Source organism: Mesoplodon mirus (assembly GCF_964341445.2).
Source record: "Mesoplodon mirus genome assembly, chromosome: 15".
NCBI classification, from domain to species: domain Eukaryota; kingdom Metazoa; phylum Chordata; class Mammalia; order Artiodactyla; family Ziphiidae; genus Mesoplodon; species Mesoplodon mirus.
The window spans coordinates 52747891-52761994 of NC_138991.1; the positions used below are offsets into that span (position 1 = coordinate 52747891).

Below are 14104 nucleotides of genomic sequence, written 5' to 3' on the forward strand. Positions count from 1 at the left end.
CCAGAGATTCTGATTTATCTGGTTTGGGGTGGGTCCAGGCACTTGAGTTTTTGTTTTTGTTTTCAACTCCCAGAGTCTCCTTGACCAAGTGGCTGGGCAGGAAATATACAAGATAAGCCCAGAACATCTTGTCACACCTGACGGGAGGAGGGCTGGTAAAAGACCTCAGAAGCAACCAGAAGCGGCTCCCACAAGCCCAGAAAGGGACCATTTGAGCTGCAATACAGATAGTAAGTCGAAAGGACTGAGACACATCACAAACGTTTAAATACACAAGTTCATCTTGATACTGGAAAGGAAGAAAAACCTCTTGGTGACGCTGATGAAAAGATGCTAGTGAACCAAGTCATTGTTTTGAAAACAGAGAAAAGAAAGAAACAAGCATTTGTCTATGACACCACAAGGTGACTAAAGAGATGAGGAAGCATCTTTGCATAAAATGGTCCCGCTAACAAATGAAGGAATGATATCACGTAAGAGGTTGCACCACTTTGCAACCATGGTGGATTTCTGGAATACTTGATGATATTAAAGAACTAGTATGTTTTTAGGCCATATAATGGTATTATTGTTGCATTGCTTAAAATCCTTATCTCTGAGATATTATTGCGGAAAGCTGGAGAAGGGTATACAGGAACTCTACCATTTTTGTAACTTTTTGCGAGTCAAGTTATTTCAAAATAAAATGTTATTAAAAACTTTTAATTCCTTATCTTTCAGAGATACATATTGAAATGTTTACATGCAATGCAGGGTAAATAGTCCATGGCGGTCATTATACCATGCTGTCCACATTTGTACACATTTGAAAGTTTCCATCATGAAAATCTTCCCCAGTGAGTCAAACAAGAAGCCTGGGCTGAGAACCATCAGGTTTCACTCTGGGGGCCATGAGGCATGGGGAGGTTCCAGTCCTACCAGCCCGGGAATCATCTGGGGAGCTTTGTAGACACAGGTGCCAAGAGTCCCAGCCCAGACCAACTAGATCACTCTCTCTGGGGCTGGGGCCCTGGCATCAGTATGTCTTTAATCAGATGCAGCTGGCCCACAGACCTACATTCTAAACCAACCTAAAGCCAGATGGCCCTGGGTTCAAATCCCAGCTATGCCATTTTCTAGCTGAATGACCTTGGGCAAGTCCTTTCACCCCAAAGTCTCAGTTTTCGCATCTGGGAACTGGAAGCGGTCAGTCCCACTGCTCAGCCTACCTCATGGGACTGCAAGGAGGGACAAGTGGAATGAGGTCCATGGGACCTCATTTTTCCAACCTAAGGCCACAGCGTTATTCCTGGAGCAGGTGGTGGTATTTGCTTTGTAGGCTGGTTTTTCTTCCGGAAGTGGGTGGGTTGTTAGGGAATCGCAAATACACTTCAACTACAGCCCAGTTCCCACCCACTGTGAAAAGCTAAGGTGCTGGCAGAGAAGGGGATGGGGCGGGACACAGCTGGCAATGACTCATTTATTTCTTAAGCAAATAATGAGGGAGGATCTGCTTATATGCCAAGAGGTGGCTAAATACATCCAAGACTGAGCTACGCAGAGGAGACAGTGAGGTCCCGGACCTGTACTGCCTCTTGCCTCGGAAGAGAGGGACAGTAAGCAACCAAGATGCAAATAAATATACAACTATACATGGTGACAGCTGTGACAACAGCAACAAAACAGGGTCCCGGCGGGGGTGGGAGCCAGGCGTGGGGGGCGTCCATGGGTGAAGCAACATGAAGCAAGGTGGTTAGAGGGAGGTTTGAATCCCAACCCTGCCACTTACTAACTGAGGGGCCTGGGCCAAGTTACTTGGTGATGATGAGATTAAATGAGATAAAACCTGTGAAGCACTTACACGACAGTTCCTGGCGCAGAGTAAAAGCTCAAGCAATGACATTAGCAGTATTAACATGAATACTAATGGTAAACACAGTAACAAGTCCGCCATTTCCTGCAGACCGTGACACACCAAGAACTGTACCAGACACTTCACATCAGGGCTGGCAAAGTCAGGCCCACAGTCCGGTCACTTGCAAAATAGTTTTATTTGGACACGGCGATGCCCATTCATTTCCGTACTGTCCACATCTGCTTCTGAGCTACAATGGCAGAGCTGAGTACTTGCGACCGAGACCATGTGCTCTACGAAGACTAAAATATCTACTATCTGCCTCTTTACAGAAAAAGTTGGCTGACCCCTGCTTACATCAGACCTCATGACACCAAAGATGGCGATTCTTAAGGGGAGGAATAGAACTCAAATGTGGGCCTTCTGCCTCCAAATCCAGCCTTCTTTCAGTCTTGGCATCAACACAGAGTCAGCCTTGCACAAAGACACCCAGTCGAGGGGGCGAGTGGGGGCTGAAGTGCAGCTAGTCCTGGGCCTGGGGGCGGCAGGGCTGCATGGGCTGAAAGGACGCAGGGCCTTTCTCAAACTCATCCACCCAGAGTGGGCCAGATGCCTTTTTCTAACCTGCACAGAGGCCCGGTGCAAACTGTCAGGGTGTCAGGCTTACACACACAGGGGCCTCACAAATCCTGGCATTGTTTCAAAATCAGGCAAGCCCAGCTGTGGGTCAAGAACAAAGCAACCTAGACTTATCATGATCATTTTGTAAATGTATAGAAATGGCGAATCACTATGGTGTGTACCTGGAACTAACAGCATTGTAGGCCAATTATACTTCAACTTAAAAAAAAAAAAAGGGACATGTAAACACAGAATTCGAACAGGTCTGCAGTGAACAATATTTACAATTGTTATAATGATGCAAACACTAATTACTGATGTAATTTAAAATATGATAAAATTGGGGGGGGAGGATGAGGAAGGAGAGGTAGAGTTATTCAATCTTCATCTCAACATTTATAAAGTTAAAAACTGCTCTTTTGGGCATTCCCTGGAGGTCCAGTGGTTAGGACTCCACATTTTCACTGCTGAGGGCCAGGGTTCAATCCCTGGTCGGGGAACTAAGATTTCACAAGCCATGCAGCACAACCAAAAAAAAACACTGCTTTTTTCTTTTCCTTTTATTTGAGAAAATAGACGTTATTAACAAAACCTACTGTGGTAATCGTTTCACAATATATGTAAATGAAACCATCAATGCTGTATACCTTAAACTTAATCAGTGATGTATGTCGATTATTTCTCAATAAAACTGAAGGAAAAGAACGAAGCAAACTGTCAGGTACGTAACTGAAGGTGAATTCGTTCCCTTTATACCCATTGTACCCAAATGGAGTCCTACCCCGAAGACCATAAGAAATGACGGCCCAGCGGGGAGAGACTAATCCTCACTCTGGCTAGTAAAAATCCCAGCCCTTGCAAGAAAATGCACCTTCCAGATGCAGTAAGGCTGGATCAGCAATATGAACACTTCAGTTTCTAATGTGCACAATCCAGGAGCCTCCTTAAGTTTGTCTCCCCAGCTCTCCTCCCTCCTCTGGATCCAGATACAGATGCTCAGATTACCAGAAGTCACATTGGGCAGACACGGGGTCCTGTCACCAGCACAGATAAGAAATTACATCAGGGCTTCCCTGGTGGCGCAGTGGTTGGGAGTCCGCCTGCCAATGCAGGGGACACGGGTTTGTGCCCTGGTCTGGGAAGATCCCACATGCCACGGAGCAGCTGGGCCCGTGAGCCATGGCCACTGAGCCTGCGCGTCCGGACCCTGTGCTCCGCAACGGGAGAGGCCACAGCAGTGAGAGGCCTGCGTACTGTAAAAAAAAAAAAAAAAAAAAAAAGAAACAAGAATAATTCAGACAGGCCCTGGCGGAAGTCGGAGGAAGAGGAGCAGGGAGGTTCATGCAGAGAGCTGCATTCTTTGGCATCTCTACCTGGTGCAGGTAATTTGGCCTGAAACTATGCGGTTTAAACTAATTTGGTACACAGCACCCAGGCACTGGTTCTCTGAGAACTGGCCACCCGTGACCTCGCACGAGGCACCCTGAGGACCTTTGTCTGGGCCCTCAGCATTCTGGCCTTTCTGTCAGAAACTCTCTGGGTCCCCACCCACCTTTTCTGGTTTTGATTCTACTTTTAGTTCAGTTTTCTGCCAGTTACTCCAGCAGTAAGGGACGTGTGAGCAGCAGTGTAGCTCAGACCAGGGGTTCTGAAACCTGGCCCCATCACCAGCATCCACGGTGCCTGGGGGTCTGTTAAAAATAGAAAGGCTTAGGTCCCACCCAAACTGACTGACTCAGAAGCTCTGGGGGGTGGGACCCAGCAATGATCTGTGTTTTAACAAGCCCTCCAGATGATGCTGATGCAGGCTCAGATGTGAGGGGCTCACCTGGTGGAAGGGCTCCCAATCCAGCCTTGTGAACTCAGACGACACTACACCACCCTGAACTTCGGTTTCCTCATCTGTAAAATGGGGGGAGACTCACAGTTGCACCTCAAAGTTGGGTTGCTGTGAGGATTAAATAAGTTACTTTTATTTATTAACACAAGGCTGCTCTTGTTATCATTGGTTGGAACCACCTAAACGTCCGACAAGAAGAAACCCGTTGGTGCAGCATGTTACACTGGTGTTCTTCATTGGCTCTGCCGCTCCTCAGCTGTGTAAAGCTCCTCCGGGCGCAGGACCACAATTTCTTCTACTGCAGCACACATGATGTGTGCTTTTCCCATGAACTTGTCCGATTTCTCTTCCTGGTTTTTTTCTTTTTTTTTTTTTTTTTTTGCGGTACGCGGGCCTCTCACTGCTGTGGCCTCTCCCATTGCGGAGCACAGGCTCTGGACGCGCAGGCTCAGCAGACATGGCTCATGGGCCCAGCCACTCCACGGCATGTAGGATCCTCCTGGACCTGTGTCCTGTGTCCCCTGCATCGGCAGGCGGGCTCTCAACCACTGCACCACCAGGGAAGCCCCCTCTCTTCCTGGTTTTTGATGCTCTGCTACACACAGGGTCACTGTTCAGGCCAGCCTTCCTCTCAACCTGCCTGGACTCTGGCAATGGCTCTCCTAAGTGTCACCAGCCTCTTGCATCCTCCTTTCAGCAAGAGACCCAACCAAGCAGAAGTCCACACAGTTCCCAAACACCCACAAGTTCCATCATACCGCTGGACCTCTGGACATGCTGCTTCCACCACCAGGAGCACCTTCCCATCCAACCCTCCAGCCTTCAACCTTACGGGAGGGGATGGAGGCATCCCCTCCTCCGGATGCTGGCTCTGGCACCCCAGGCTGAGTGCAGGACTGCTCCTCGGGCACCCCCAGCCCCCAGCACTCCCCTGTCCTGAAACCCCACTGTCCATCCCGCAGCAGCAGCTTATTTGCCCGCCGCCTCCTCCATCTCTCCTAAGGGGTGGTCAATGTCTGTTCGTTTCTAGGTACTCCAAGCCTGGTGAAGCCCCCGGCACAACACCGAATCACTAAATGGCCGAAAGCATAATGGAGAAAGGAATTAAAAATGGAGTTTTCAATGCTCTCATTAACAGTCTAGGCCCAGCAGTTGCCTCTGGGCTGCAAGGGGTAGAGACTGACCATGAGGGGCAGGAGGGGACTTTCTGGGGTCCTGGGAATGTTCTGTATCTCAATAGGGGTTTGAGTTACTCATTTGTCAGAACGCACCAAATGGTAACTTAAGATTCAGGAATGTCACTACGTAAATTTACTTAAAAAAAAAAAAAAAAAAAGAACCATAAAGAGATATTGAGCTCTGGCTAATGATTTGCACAGTGAAGTGTGTGAATGAAGGATACTAATGTATTTCAAGGTCACTTTTAAATACCAAAAATCTTAGCCGGCTGGCCAGCTAGATAGATTTGTGATAAAGCAAATTTAGCAAAATGTTAACTTGTAAAATATAGTTGGTGGGTAGATGGAGAGTACTCGCTGCGTCTTTCAACTTTTCTGTAGATTTGAAATGTTCACAGTAAAATATGATCAGGATTAAAAATACCTCTTACACCAAATGAGCTGAGCAATTTTTAAGAATTTGCTAAACCAGTGCTTTTCAACCATGAACCACCCAGGGATCTTGTGAAAATGAGACCCTGACTCAACAGGACTTGGCAGGCCTGAAACTCTGCATTTCTAATGAGCACCGGAGGGATGCTGATGCTGCCGGTCTGAGGACCCCACTTTGAGAAGTGAGGGTCTACTATCCGCCACATTTGCCCCTGATGCCCCCAACTGCCAATGGCAACCCCCTCCCTGCATCCTAAGCAGTAGCCTCAGGGCCAGCAAGATAAAAGGACTAGAGGCCGGGGACAGGTGACAGCCTCAGAAAGCCTGCTAGGCCTACTCAGCCAGGCCCCACCTGATGCACAGAGGGGAGCAGCCCTGCCAGGAAGCAGGGCCAGGACACAGCTCTGAGTCACACATCAGGCACGGGGCCAGCTGGGGAGGATGGCAGCTTGGTGACTCAGCAGGGGGGAGAAGGTCAGCACTGCCGGCCCCCATGCTGGCCCCGCCTGACCCTGGGCTTGGCTGACTGCTCTGAGGACAGGTGACATGTGACTGCTGCTCTGAGGGCGGGACAGCGACAGGGACTGGACTCACCCCATCTTCCAGGCTCCGCTGTGATGTGAGCCCTGAGGGTGACGAGGAGACAACAGAGGTGACACCTAGCAGTGTCCTCCTCCCCAGATCACAGGCCTCAGTTCTGGGGCAGGGAGGCGGGTGCAGCCAGCATCAAATTGAGCCTCAACCCATTTTCAAGAACAGGACACTGAGGTCTTGAAATGAGGAGCAACTTGCCCAAAGTCAGATCCAAAAGTCACATAACCTGATTCCCAGCCTTCATCTCAACTGTAGTCACACAGTCTGCTGAGCTGCTTAACGGGACGATAGCTTCCTGGGGGCATGCAGTAGATGGTATTTTCCAAAGTTGGCCAGGAATCACCTGCCATCTCACATGCTCTTCTTACAATGAGACCTGGCAGCTCCCCCATCTGGGGGGGGGCCTGTGTGCGCCCACCCCTTGCACCCAAAAGACCTTCGTGGTTCCCTCAATCAGAAGAGGGTGGCAGGAGTGACTCTATGTGACTCCAGGACTGGGTCCTAAAAGGTGACACAGCTTCCACCTCGTGCACGCTCACTCTTAGAGACCAGCTGTCACGCTGTGAGGAAGCCCAGGCAGCTCGGGGAGACCAGGTGGGGCTGTCAACCCTGGCTGAGGCTCCAGCCAGAGGCCAACGCGCTAACCACCCAACACGTGAGCAAGGACCCTGAATGAAAACCACCCAGCTGAGCCCAGCCAACGCCCGGGCCTGTGAAACATAACAAAGTACTGTTGCTGTTTTATGCCACTAAATTCAGGGTGGTTTGTTATGGAGTAACAGATCAGCGTAGCAGGGCATGGACCACACTTTTTCACATACTGCTGTGTCCCCAGAACGAAGCGCAGTATAAAAACGGTGCTTAATAAATATGTATTGGAAGAATAAATGGGACACAGGTGAAATTAAAGCCCAGGGTCTGCCTGACTCCAAAATGAGGCTCTCCTTCCATTACCATGTTGCCTCCACCATCAGATTCAGGCTGTAAGTCAAGACAACTTCTCTGGGCCTCGATTTCCCACAAGAGAAAAAGAACAGCTGGGAGAAGAGTCGGGGTACCCGGGCAGAGAAGGCCCCACACCCCAGAACTGCAGAAAGCACAATGGGAGGAGGAAGGCAGCTCTTTGAGACACCCCAATGCACACACACCCAGGAGAGAAGAGACAGGAATTCTATCTGGATCCCAGAGGGGACCAGAAATCAGAAATTCCCCATAAAGCATCAGGGACCGTCCAGTGGGAGAGGCTGCTTCTCAGGCCCCACAGGGAGCCTGAGGAGTCATGAGATCCCCACGTGGGCCTGTCTGCCTCCCCCGGGCTCGGTTTACCCCCAGAGCACCCCAGGGTCTGCAGTCACTCAGGGGGGTATGACTTGTTCAGTGCGATCCCCATTTCCACAGAACAGCCTGACATCTAATGTTTCTGATGGGGACACTCCACTGTCTCACACCCACACCCGTGCACACAAACACCTATGAACAGCAGACATGAGGGCCAGAGACATCTTAGCTCCTCCTCTGTGCCAGGCGGGGGCTGGATCCCCTGGGTGCTCATACATGGCTGCTGCCCTTGTGAACTTTATACACATGCAAAACACACTCACATGAACACACAAACACACATGCACACACTCATACACATCTACATGCAAAACATGTAAACATAAATATATGTGCATGCATGTACACACACCACACACACACACACCTGTGTGCACAAACACACATATATACACACATTCACAGACACACATACACACTTTTCTAATTTCTCCAACCCAGCTCCTCCCAGAGCAGGGAGATGAGAAAATGGGGCCTCTCCGAACACACTCTAGGGCACGGGTTTCTGAAGCTCACACTGGGAGCATCAGTCACCTCCTCCAGGCTGATGCCCCACAGGTCCTTTCATCACCCACAAAAGCAGCCTCAGCCTTTTGCTGAGGTTCAGGCCAAACCCAGCAGAACCACAGCTGAAAACTGCTCCCACTGCAATTTCATCCATTAGCAGTTGACTAACTACGAACAAAGCATCAAATGAACGCTCCAAAGGCTTCCCATCCCTCTCAGAATAAAATCCAAACAGCCCACCCGGCCCATAGGTGACTGCCCCAGCTCTCAGAGGCCATCCCTCGCTCCCTCCTGCCTCTCGCTTCTCCAGCCGCACTAGCCTTTCCTGCTGTTCCGGCGACATTCACGGCAGCTCTGCCCCAGGGCCTTTGCACTTGCCACCCCTCTGCCCGGAACCTCTTTCCCTGGGTATCTGCTTGCCTGGCTCCCTCACTCCTTCAGGTCTCTGCTCCAGTGAGGTTTCCTGGGCGGGGGGGGGGGGGGCCTTCCCTGATGGCTTTTATCAAAACCACACACGACCCCAAACCATCATCTCTACCTCCTTTCCCCACTTTCTTCTTCCCAGCCTTTACCACTACCTGACTGATAGGATATATACTTGGCTCCTGGGTTACTGTTTGTGCCCCTGCCCGTGAAAACATAAACCTCAAGTGGCAATAACTCTGCTTTATTCACTGCTACAGCTCTGTGTCCAGATTGGGGCCTGGCACCCGGCACTAGACAGAAGAAGGGAGGGAAGAAAGGGGAGGAATGAGGAAGGCAAAGAGGATGGACGGAGGCAGAGAGGGAGAAAGAAGACAGGCAAGGGCGATAAATAACCGTGTTCACTTTCCTGCTACCAGCAGAAGGGCGGCCATCCCCGCCCCGCCCACTCAGATCCTTCTACACAAGCAGGATTTCCCTCAAGCGGATGGAAGAGACCCAGGGTCTCAAACTCAAACCCCCCAGGGGCCAGGTACGTACGTAGGTGAGGGAAGCAAGACTGTCTAATGAAGCAGGGAGTGGTGAGGACTGCGGAAGGAAACCAGGGCAACGCTCCTCAAATCTGGCCAACCACTGCCATGTGGGATAACAGCCCTACTGCTGCCAGAACTTCTCATTTTTCTAGAAAATCTGGACAGTTAGAACTTATATGAAATTTCCTGATTTTTAAAAGTTCACTCGCACTGTCTAAAACCACTACGCCAACCAAATGAGACAACGGGCTGGAAAACACAGCAGTTAACAACTGTGAATCAGATTCCCTCCTTAAATCCCCCGAGCCACGTCTACGGCTCAGTTTTTCCAACGGTAAAGTGGAGAGGACAATGTTACGTATCGCCAGGTGTGCAGGGAAGACAGAAGGAGCTCCTAGATGGACGATACTGGCTCAAATCAATGTTAGCTGGCACTGTGTATTCTCTCTTGCACACACACATGCACACACACGTGTCTCTGTGCTCATCTGTGATCATACTTACGGGATCGTGGATGGTTTCGGAGAACAGGGGTGAGCGGTCTGAGAAGCAGGATAACACAAGCTGGATCAGTACGAGGGAAAAGTAAATGTAGAAAGTGGCATCACGAAAGACGTCGACTTGGGCATCCTGAACAAGAGGGAGGGAAGGAGGAAGAAAAGATCACTTTCTGGAAGCAACGTGCGGAGGCCGGAGGAGCAGACAGCAGAAGGCCCACTCTCTCAGCCTGCAGGCCTGACGGCAAGCTTTCCCAGCCTGACCCTACCCCCTGCGAGATAACAGAAGACAAGCAGTTACGTCACAGTGTGGTCCACACTGCCTGGGCCAGGCAGCCGACACTGGGGAGGAGCCCCAGGCTTGGGAGCAGAACAGACCTACCTTCAAGGCCTGACTCTGCTCATTCTGGCCGTGGGACTTTGTCTACTTACTTGACCTCTCTGTGCCTCAGTTTCCCCATCTACACACAGACCAGTGGTTCTCAAGTGGGGGTGATTTTGCCTCCCGGGGAACATCTGGTAGTGTCTAGAGACACTTCTCTTCAGGAGTGGGAGGCTACCGGCACTGTCCCGAACATCCTACAAGCACAGGACAGTCCCACAAAACAAAGATGTCTCGGGCCCCAAATGTCAATTAGTGCTGAAGCTGAGAGACCCTGTCAGGGTAATTGTGAGAAGTCAGTAAGATGATTCACGGAAACGACTCAGTCCCTGGCCTGGCACTTTGAAAACACCAACTCAATAAACGTCAGCTGCCATCACTATTAAAGACTGCCTGAAATGCACACTGCAGGTGCTCAACAAACATGCAGTTACTCTTCCTTCCTTTGCCTGATGCCAGTTCCTGATTAGCCAGAAGGTGACAGGGAACCACGTGACAGTCTGAAAGAGCACGCTCTTCAGAATCCCTGGGAGCAGCGGATGGCAGCCAATGAGAGCCACTTCCCAGCCAGAGCAGCACCAAGGCAACGTGGGGACGAGTCTAGGGTCCCCAAGCCACCACCCTGCAAACACTGCTCCCTTCTCTGCTCCGTTCCAGACAACAGATACTGAGAGCCAACCTGCCTGGCTGTTACCGCTGACAGAGGCTCAGAGGGTGGTGTGCATCTGCCCGCAGCTCCTGCCCCTGAGAGCTACACAGACACATGGGGCCCTGAGGAAAGAAGGTTCTAGAACAAAGGTTGCACAGGCGAGGGAAATCCTCAGGAAAGAAGCTGGGCCCATGCAGTAGCCATCCCCTGGTTCCCATGGAAACGCATGGTTTCCACAAAAGCCAGAAGGAACAAGCATCTTCCAGGAGACGCTGACGGAAGACGCAAACTGAGGCCACCACTTACCTCTTTTAAGGCAGTCATGATTTTGGATCTCAGGATGGCCAGGGCACACAGTAGGGCTATAAGCCAGAAAGTGAGCATGATCCCTGAGGACTGGACTCCCTTCCTTCTCTCGATCTGAATTAAAAAGGTAGCAAGCAGCTGGAAGAGAAAAGCATACAACAGGAGTCGTCAGGAGGAGGCCAGGCTCCCAAGGCTCCCACAGTCCAGAGCCTGGCAGATGCAAGGCCTGGAGGAGGGCTGCTGTCGGGCCAGTGGGAAGTACTGGGAACAGCCTGGGAAGGACCTGGCTCCAGTCCCAGCTCTGCTCTCGCCTTGCTGGGTGACCCTGGACAAGTCACCGAACCTCTCTGAGCCTCTGCTGCCTTGTCTGCAAAATGGGGATGACAACAGTATCCAACTCAAGAGCTGTGGGAATCTAACAGACCAGGTACAGACCCAGGACAGGATGGAAAAGTCGGGGGAAAGCTCAGCTTATGACAGAGATCGGCACACTTTTTCTTAAAGGACCAGAGAGTAAATATTTTTGGCTTTGTGGGCCATGGAGTTTCTTTCACAATGACTCAAGTCTGCACTGCAGTGTGAAAGCAGCCTTACACGATACATGAAAGAGTAGACACGGCTGTGTGCCAATAAAACTTCATTTACAAAAACAGGTGGCAGGCCGACCCTCGATTTAGATCAGGAAATCCAGCCCTGATGCTGACTGGTTCTTGTGCCTTGGGCAGCAGTGGTAACTGCTCCCCTTTATTGAGCTTCTCTTATCTCCGCCACACAGGAGGCATTCACACGCACCGACTCGGTGCAGCCTGTTTTCAACTGTTTTCAACCCCAGTTTGCAGATCAGGAAACTTACTTAACCTGATACTGTCACACGCCTGTCTTCAGGAAACTTCATTAGAACAACCGTGGTGGGCGGATTGGGATTTTATTTCATTCCTGATACCCGGAGCTATGACTTCCGTTTTACATGTGACTTAGAGATCAGGAAGAGAAAATAAACAATGAAACTGTGTTTCCTTGAAAGAAGGAAATGCCACGGCCATTCCCCAGACAGGCGGCCCTCTGGAGGCAGACCCCAACGCCAGTCACAGTCACGAACCTGACTCCCGTGGAGCTACGGGCACCCAGGGCACCTCCCCTCAGCCCCCAGCTGCTTGAGCCAGAGACACGTCTGTCTGTCCTCATCTGTCCTCCTCGGTCCCCCATCTCCCTCACTTCCTACATCTATCCATCAGCAACTCACACTGGCTCTGCCACCAAGGCCCGCCCTTAGCTTACCTGCTGCTCACCCTGGTCTCAGCCTCCATCCCCTTATGCCGGATGACCTCCTCCCTACTGGCCTCCCAGCTTCCACTCCTGCACCACAATCCATTCTCCACTTGGAGGCCACAGTCAGCTCTTAAATATGCACAGCCTGGCATGCCCTTGCTCAGAACCTTTGCCTTTAGGACTGGGGGGTTTTAACCTGGGGTCCAAGCACAGGCTCTGGATAGAACCCAGCGGTCCATGAACTTAGATGGGAAACAATTACAGCTTCACTTTCCCTCATTAGCACCACCAATGACACGTGAAAGCAACAAACCACAATGGCATCAGCAGTGCCTGGGGCTCTGTCACCATTAGAAGTCATATCTGAAAATAGATAGCTGAAGGGATTTCCCTGGCGGTCCAGTGGTTAAGACTCCGTGCTTCCACTGCAGGGGGCATGGGTTCGATCCCCAGTTGGGGAACTAAGATCCGGCATGCTGCACGGCGGCGGCCAAAAAAAAAAAAAGGGCTTCCCTGGTGGCGCAGTGGTTTAGAGTCTGCCTGCCGACGCAGGGGACGCGGGTTCGTGCCCCGGTCCGGGAAAATCCCACATGCCGCGGAGCGGCTGGGCCCATGAGCCATGGCCGCTGAGCCTGCGCGTCCGGAGCCTGTGCTCTGCAACAGGAGAGGCCACAACAGGGAGAGGCCCGCGTACCTCAAAAAAAAAAAAAAAACCTGAAGATGTCTCTGACTATCATGTATGGTCAATCGCTATTTGGAAATTAAGGAGGCGTCAGTCACAGCTGCTGGTAGGTCTTGATTTGAAATGCATTCATAAAGAAGCACATATATTTTAATTTTGCGTTTTAATCTTTTCCTAACTGTGATTAAAGATAACTGGTTTCCCAGCCCAAATGTACTGCACCCAAAGAATGGATAAACGGTGCATGTGGAATCCATACAATCAAACACGCTGAGTGACTTAAAAAAAAAAAGATCTTTGGAACCGCAGGGCCTGAGAAGTCAGACTCAAACTGCTCCAGCCTTCATGGTTCCATTCACATGACATTCTGGAAAAGGCAAAGTGATAGGGGCAGAAAACACAGCAGCAGTAGCCGGGCGGGGGGCGGGGTAAAGAGGTGGAGAGAAGCACTGGGGCGGCACCAGGGAAATTTTGGGGGTGGTGGAGCTGCTCCGTATCTTGATTGTAGACATGGCACTCACCTGACAATATTTGTTTATCAAAACTCATGAATTGTTCACAGAAAAAAGTGAATTTTACCCTACGTAAATTAAACCTCAAGTAAAAATATAAATGTACATCACAAAATCTTTATATGTATACATATGTGTGTATGATTGGTTTCCTTTGTAAGCCTATGTGTTCTATTATTATTCTGAGAAGGAGACCAGATTGGCAAAGAAGAAAGGGGTCCATGGCACAAAAAAGGTTTAGGACCCACCTTCAGGAATGAAAAACAAGACAAAACCCACTAACCCTGAAGCTCGAGGTCCTTCGGGGTCAGCCCTCTGCAATTCCTGCCATTCCTTCTCCCCTGCTCTCCCCTCCTTACTGTCTCTGCCCCAGCCACATAGGCTAACTCTCACTCTCTCTCTCCGACCCCAGGACTTTTGCACATGCTACTCTCTCCAACTGGATCATCCTCTACACCCAGCCCCTTCAACTTTTTAACATCCTGCTCATCCTTTAGGCCTCAGCCC

At 50.6% G+C, this 14104-nt stretch overlaps 1 protein-coding gene across 2 annotated transcripts in view; it reads right to left on the reverse strand.

Moving 5' to 3' along the window:
- ABCC1 (ATP binding cassette subfamily C member 1 (ABCC1 blood group)) overlaps nt 1-14104 on the reverse strand; it is a 136256-nt gene that overhangs the window by 79726 nt on the left and 42426 nt on the right. For both annotated transcript variants that reach the window (XR_014296030.1, XM_082644056.1), the window contains exons 4-5: nt 11135-11272; nt 9805-9930 (exon numbers count right to left, since the gene is read on the reverse strand). Coding sequence is in view for 1 of the 2 variants with exons in the window: in XM_082644056.1 (XP_082500182.1) it covers nt 9805-9930; nt 11135-11272 (264 nt within the window). In the remaining variant the exon portion in view is untranslated. The remainder of the gene's footprint in view (nt 1-9804; nt 9931-11134; nt 11273-14104) is intronic.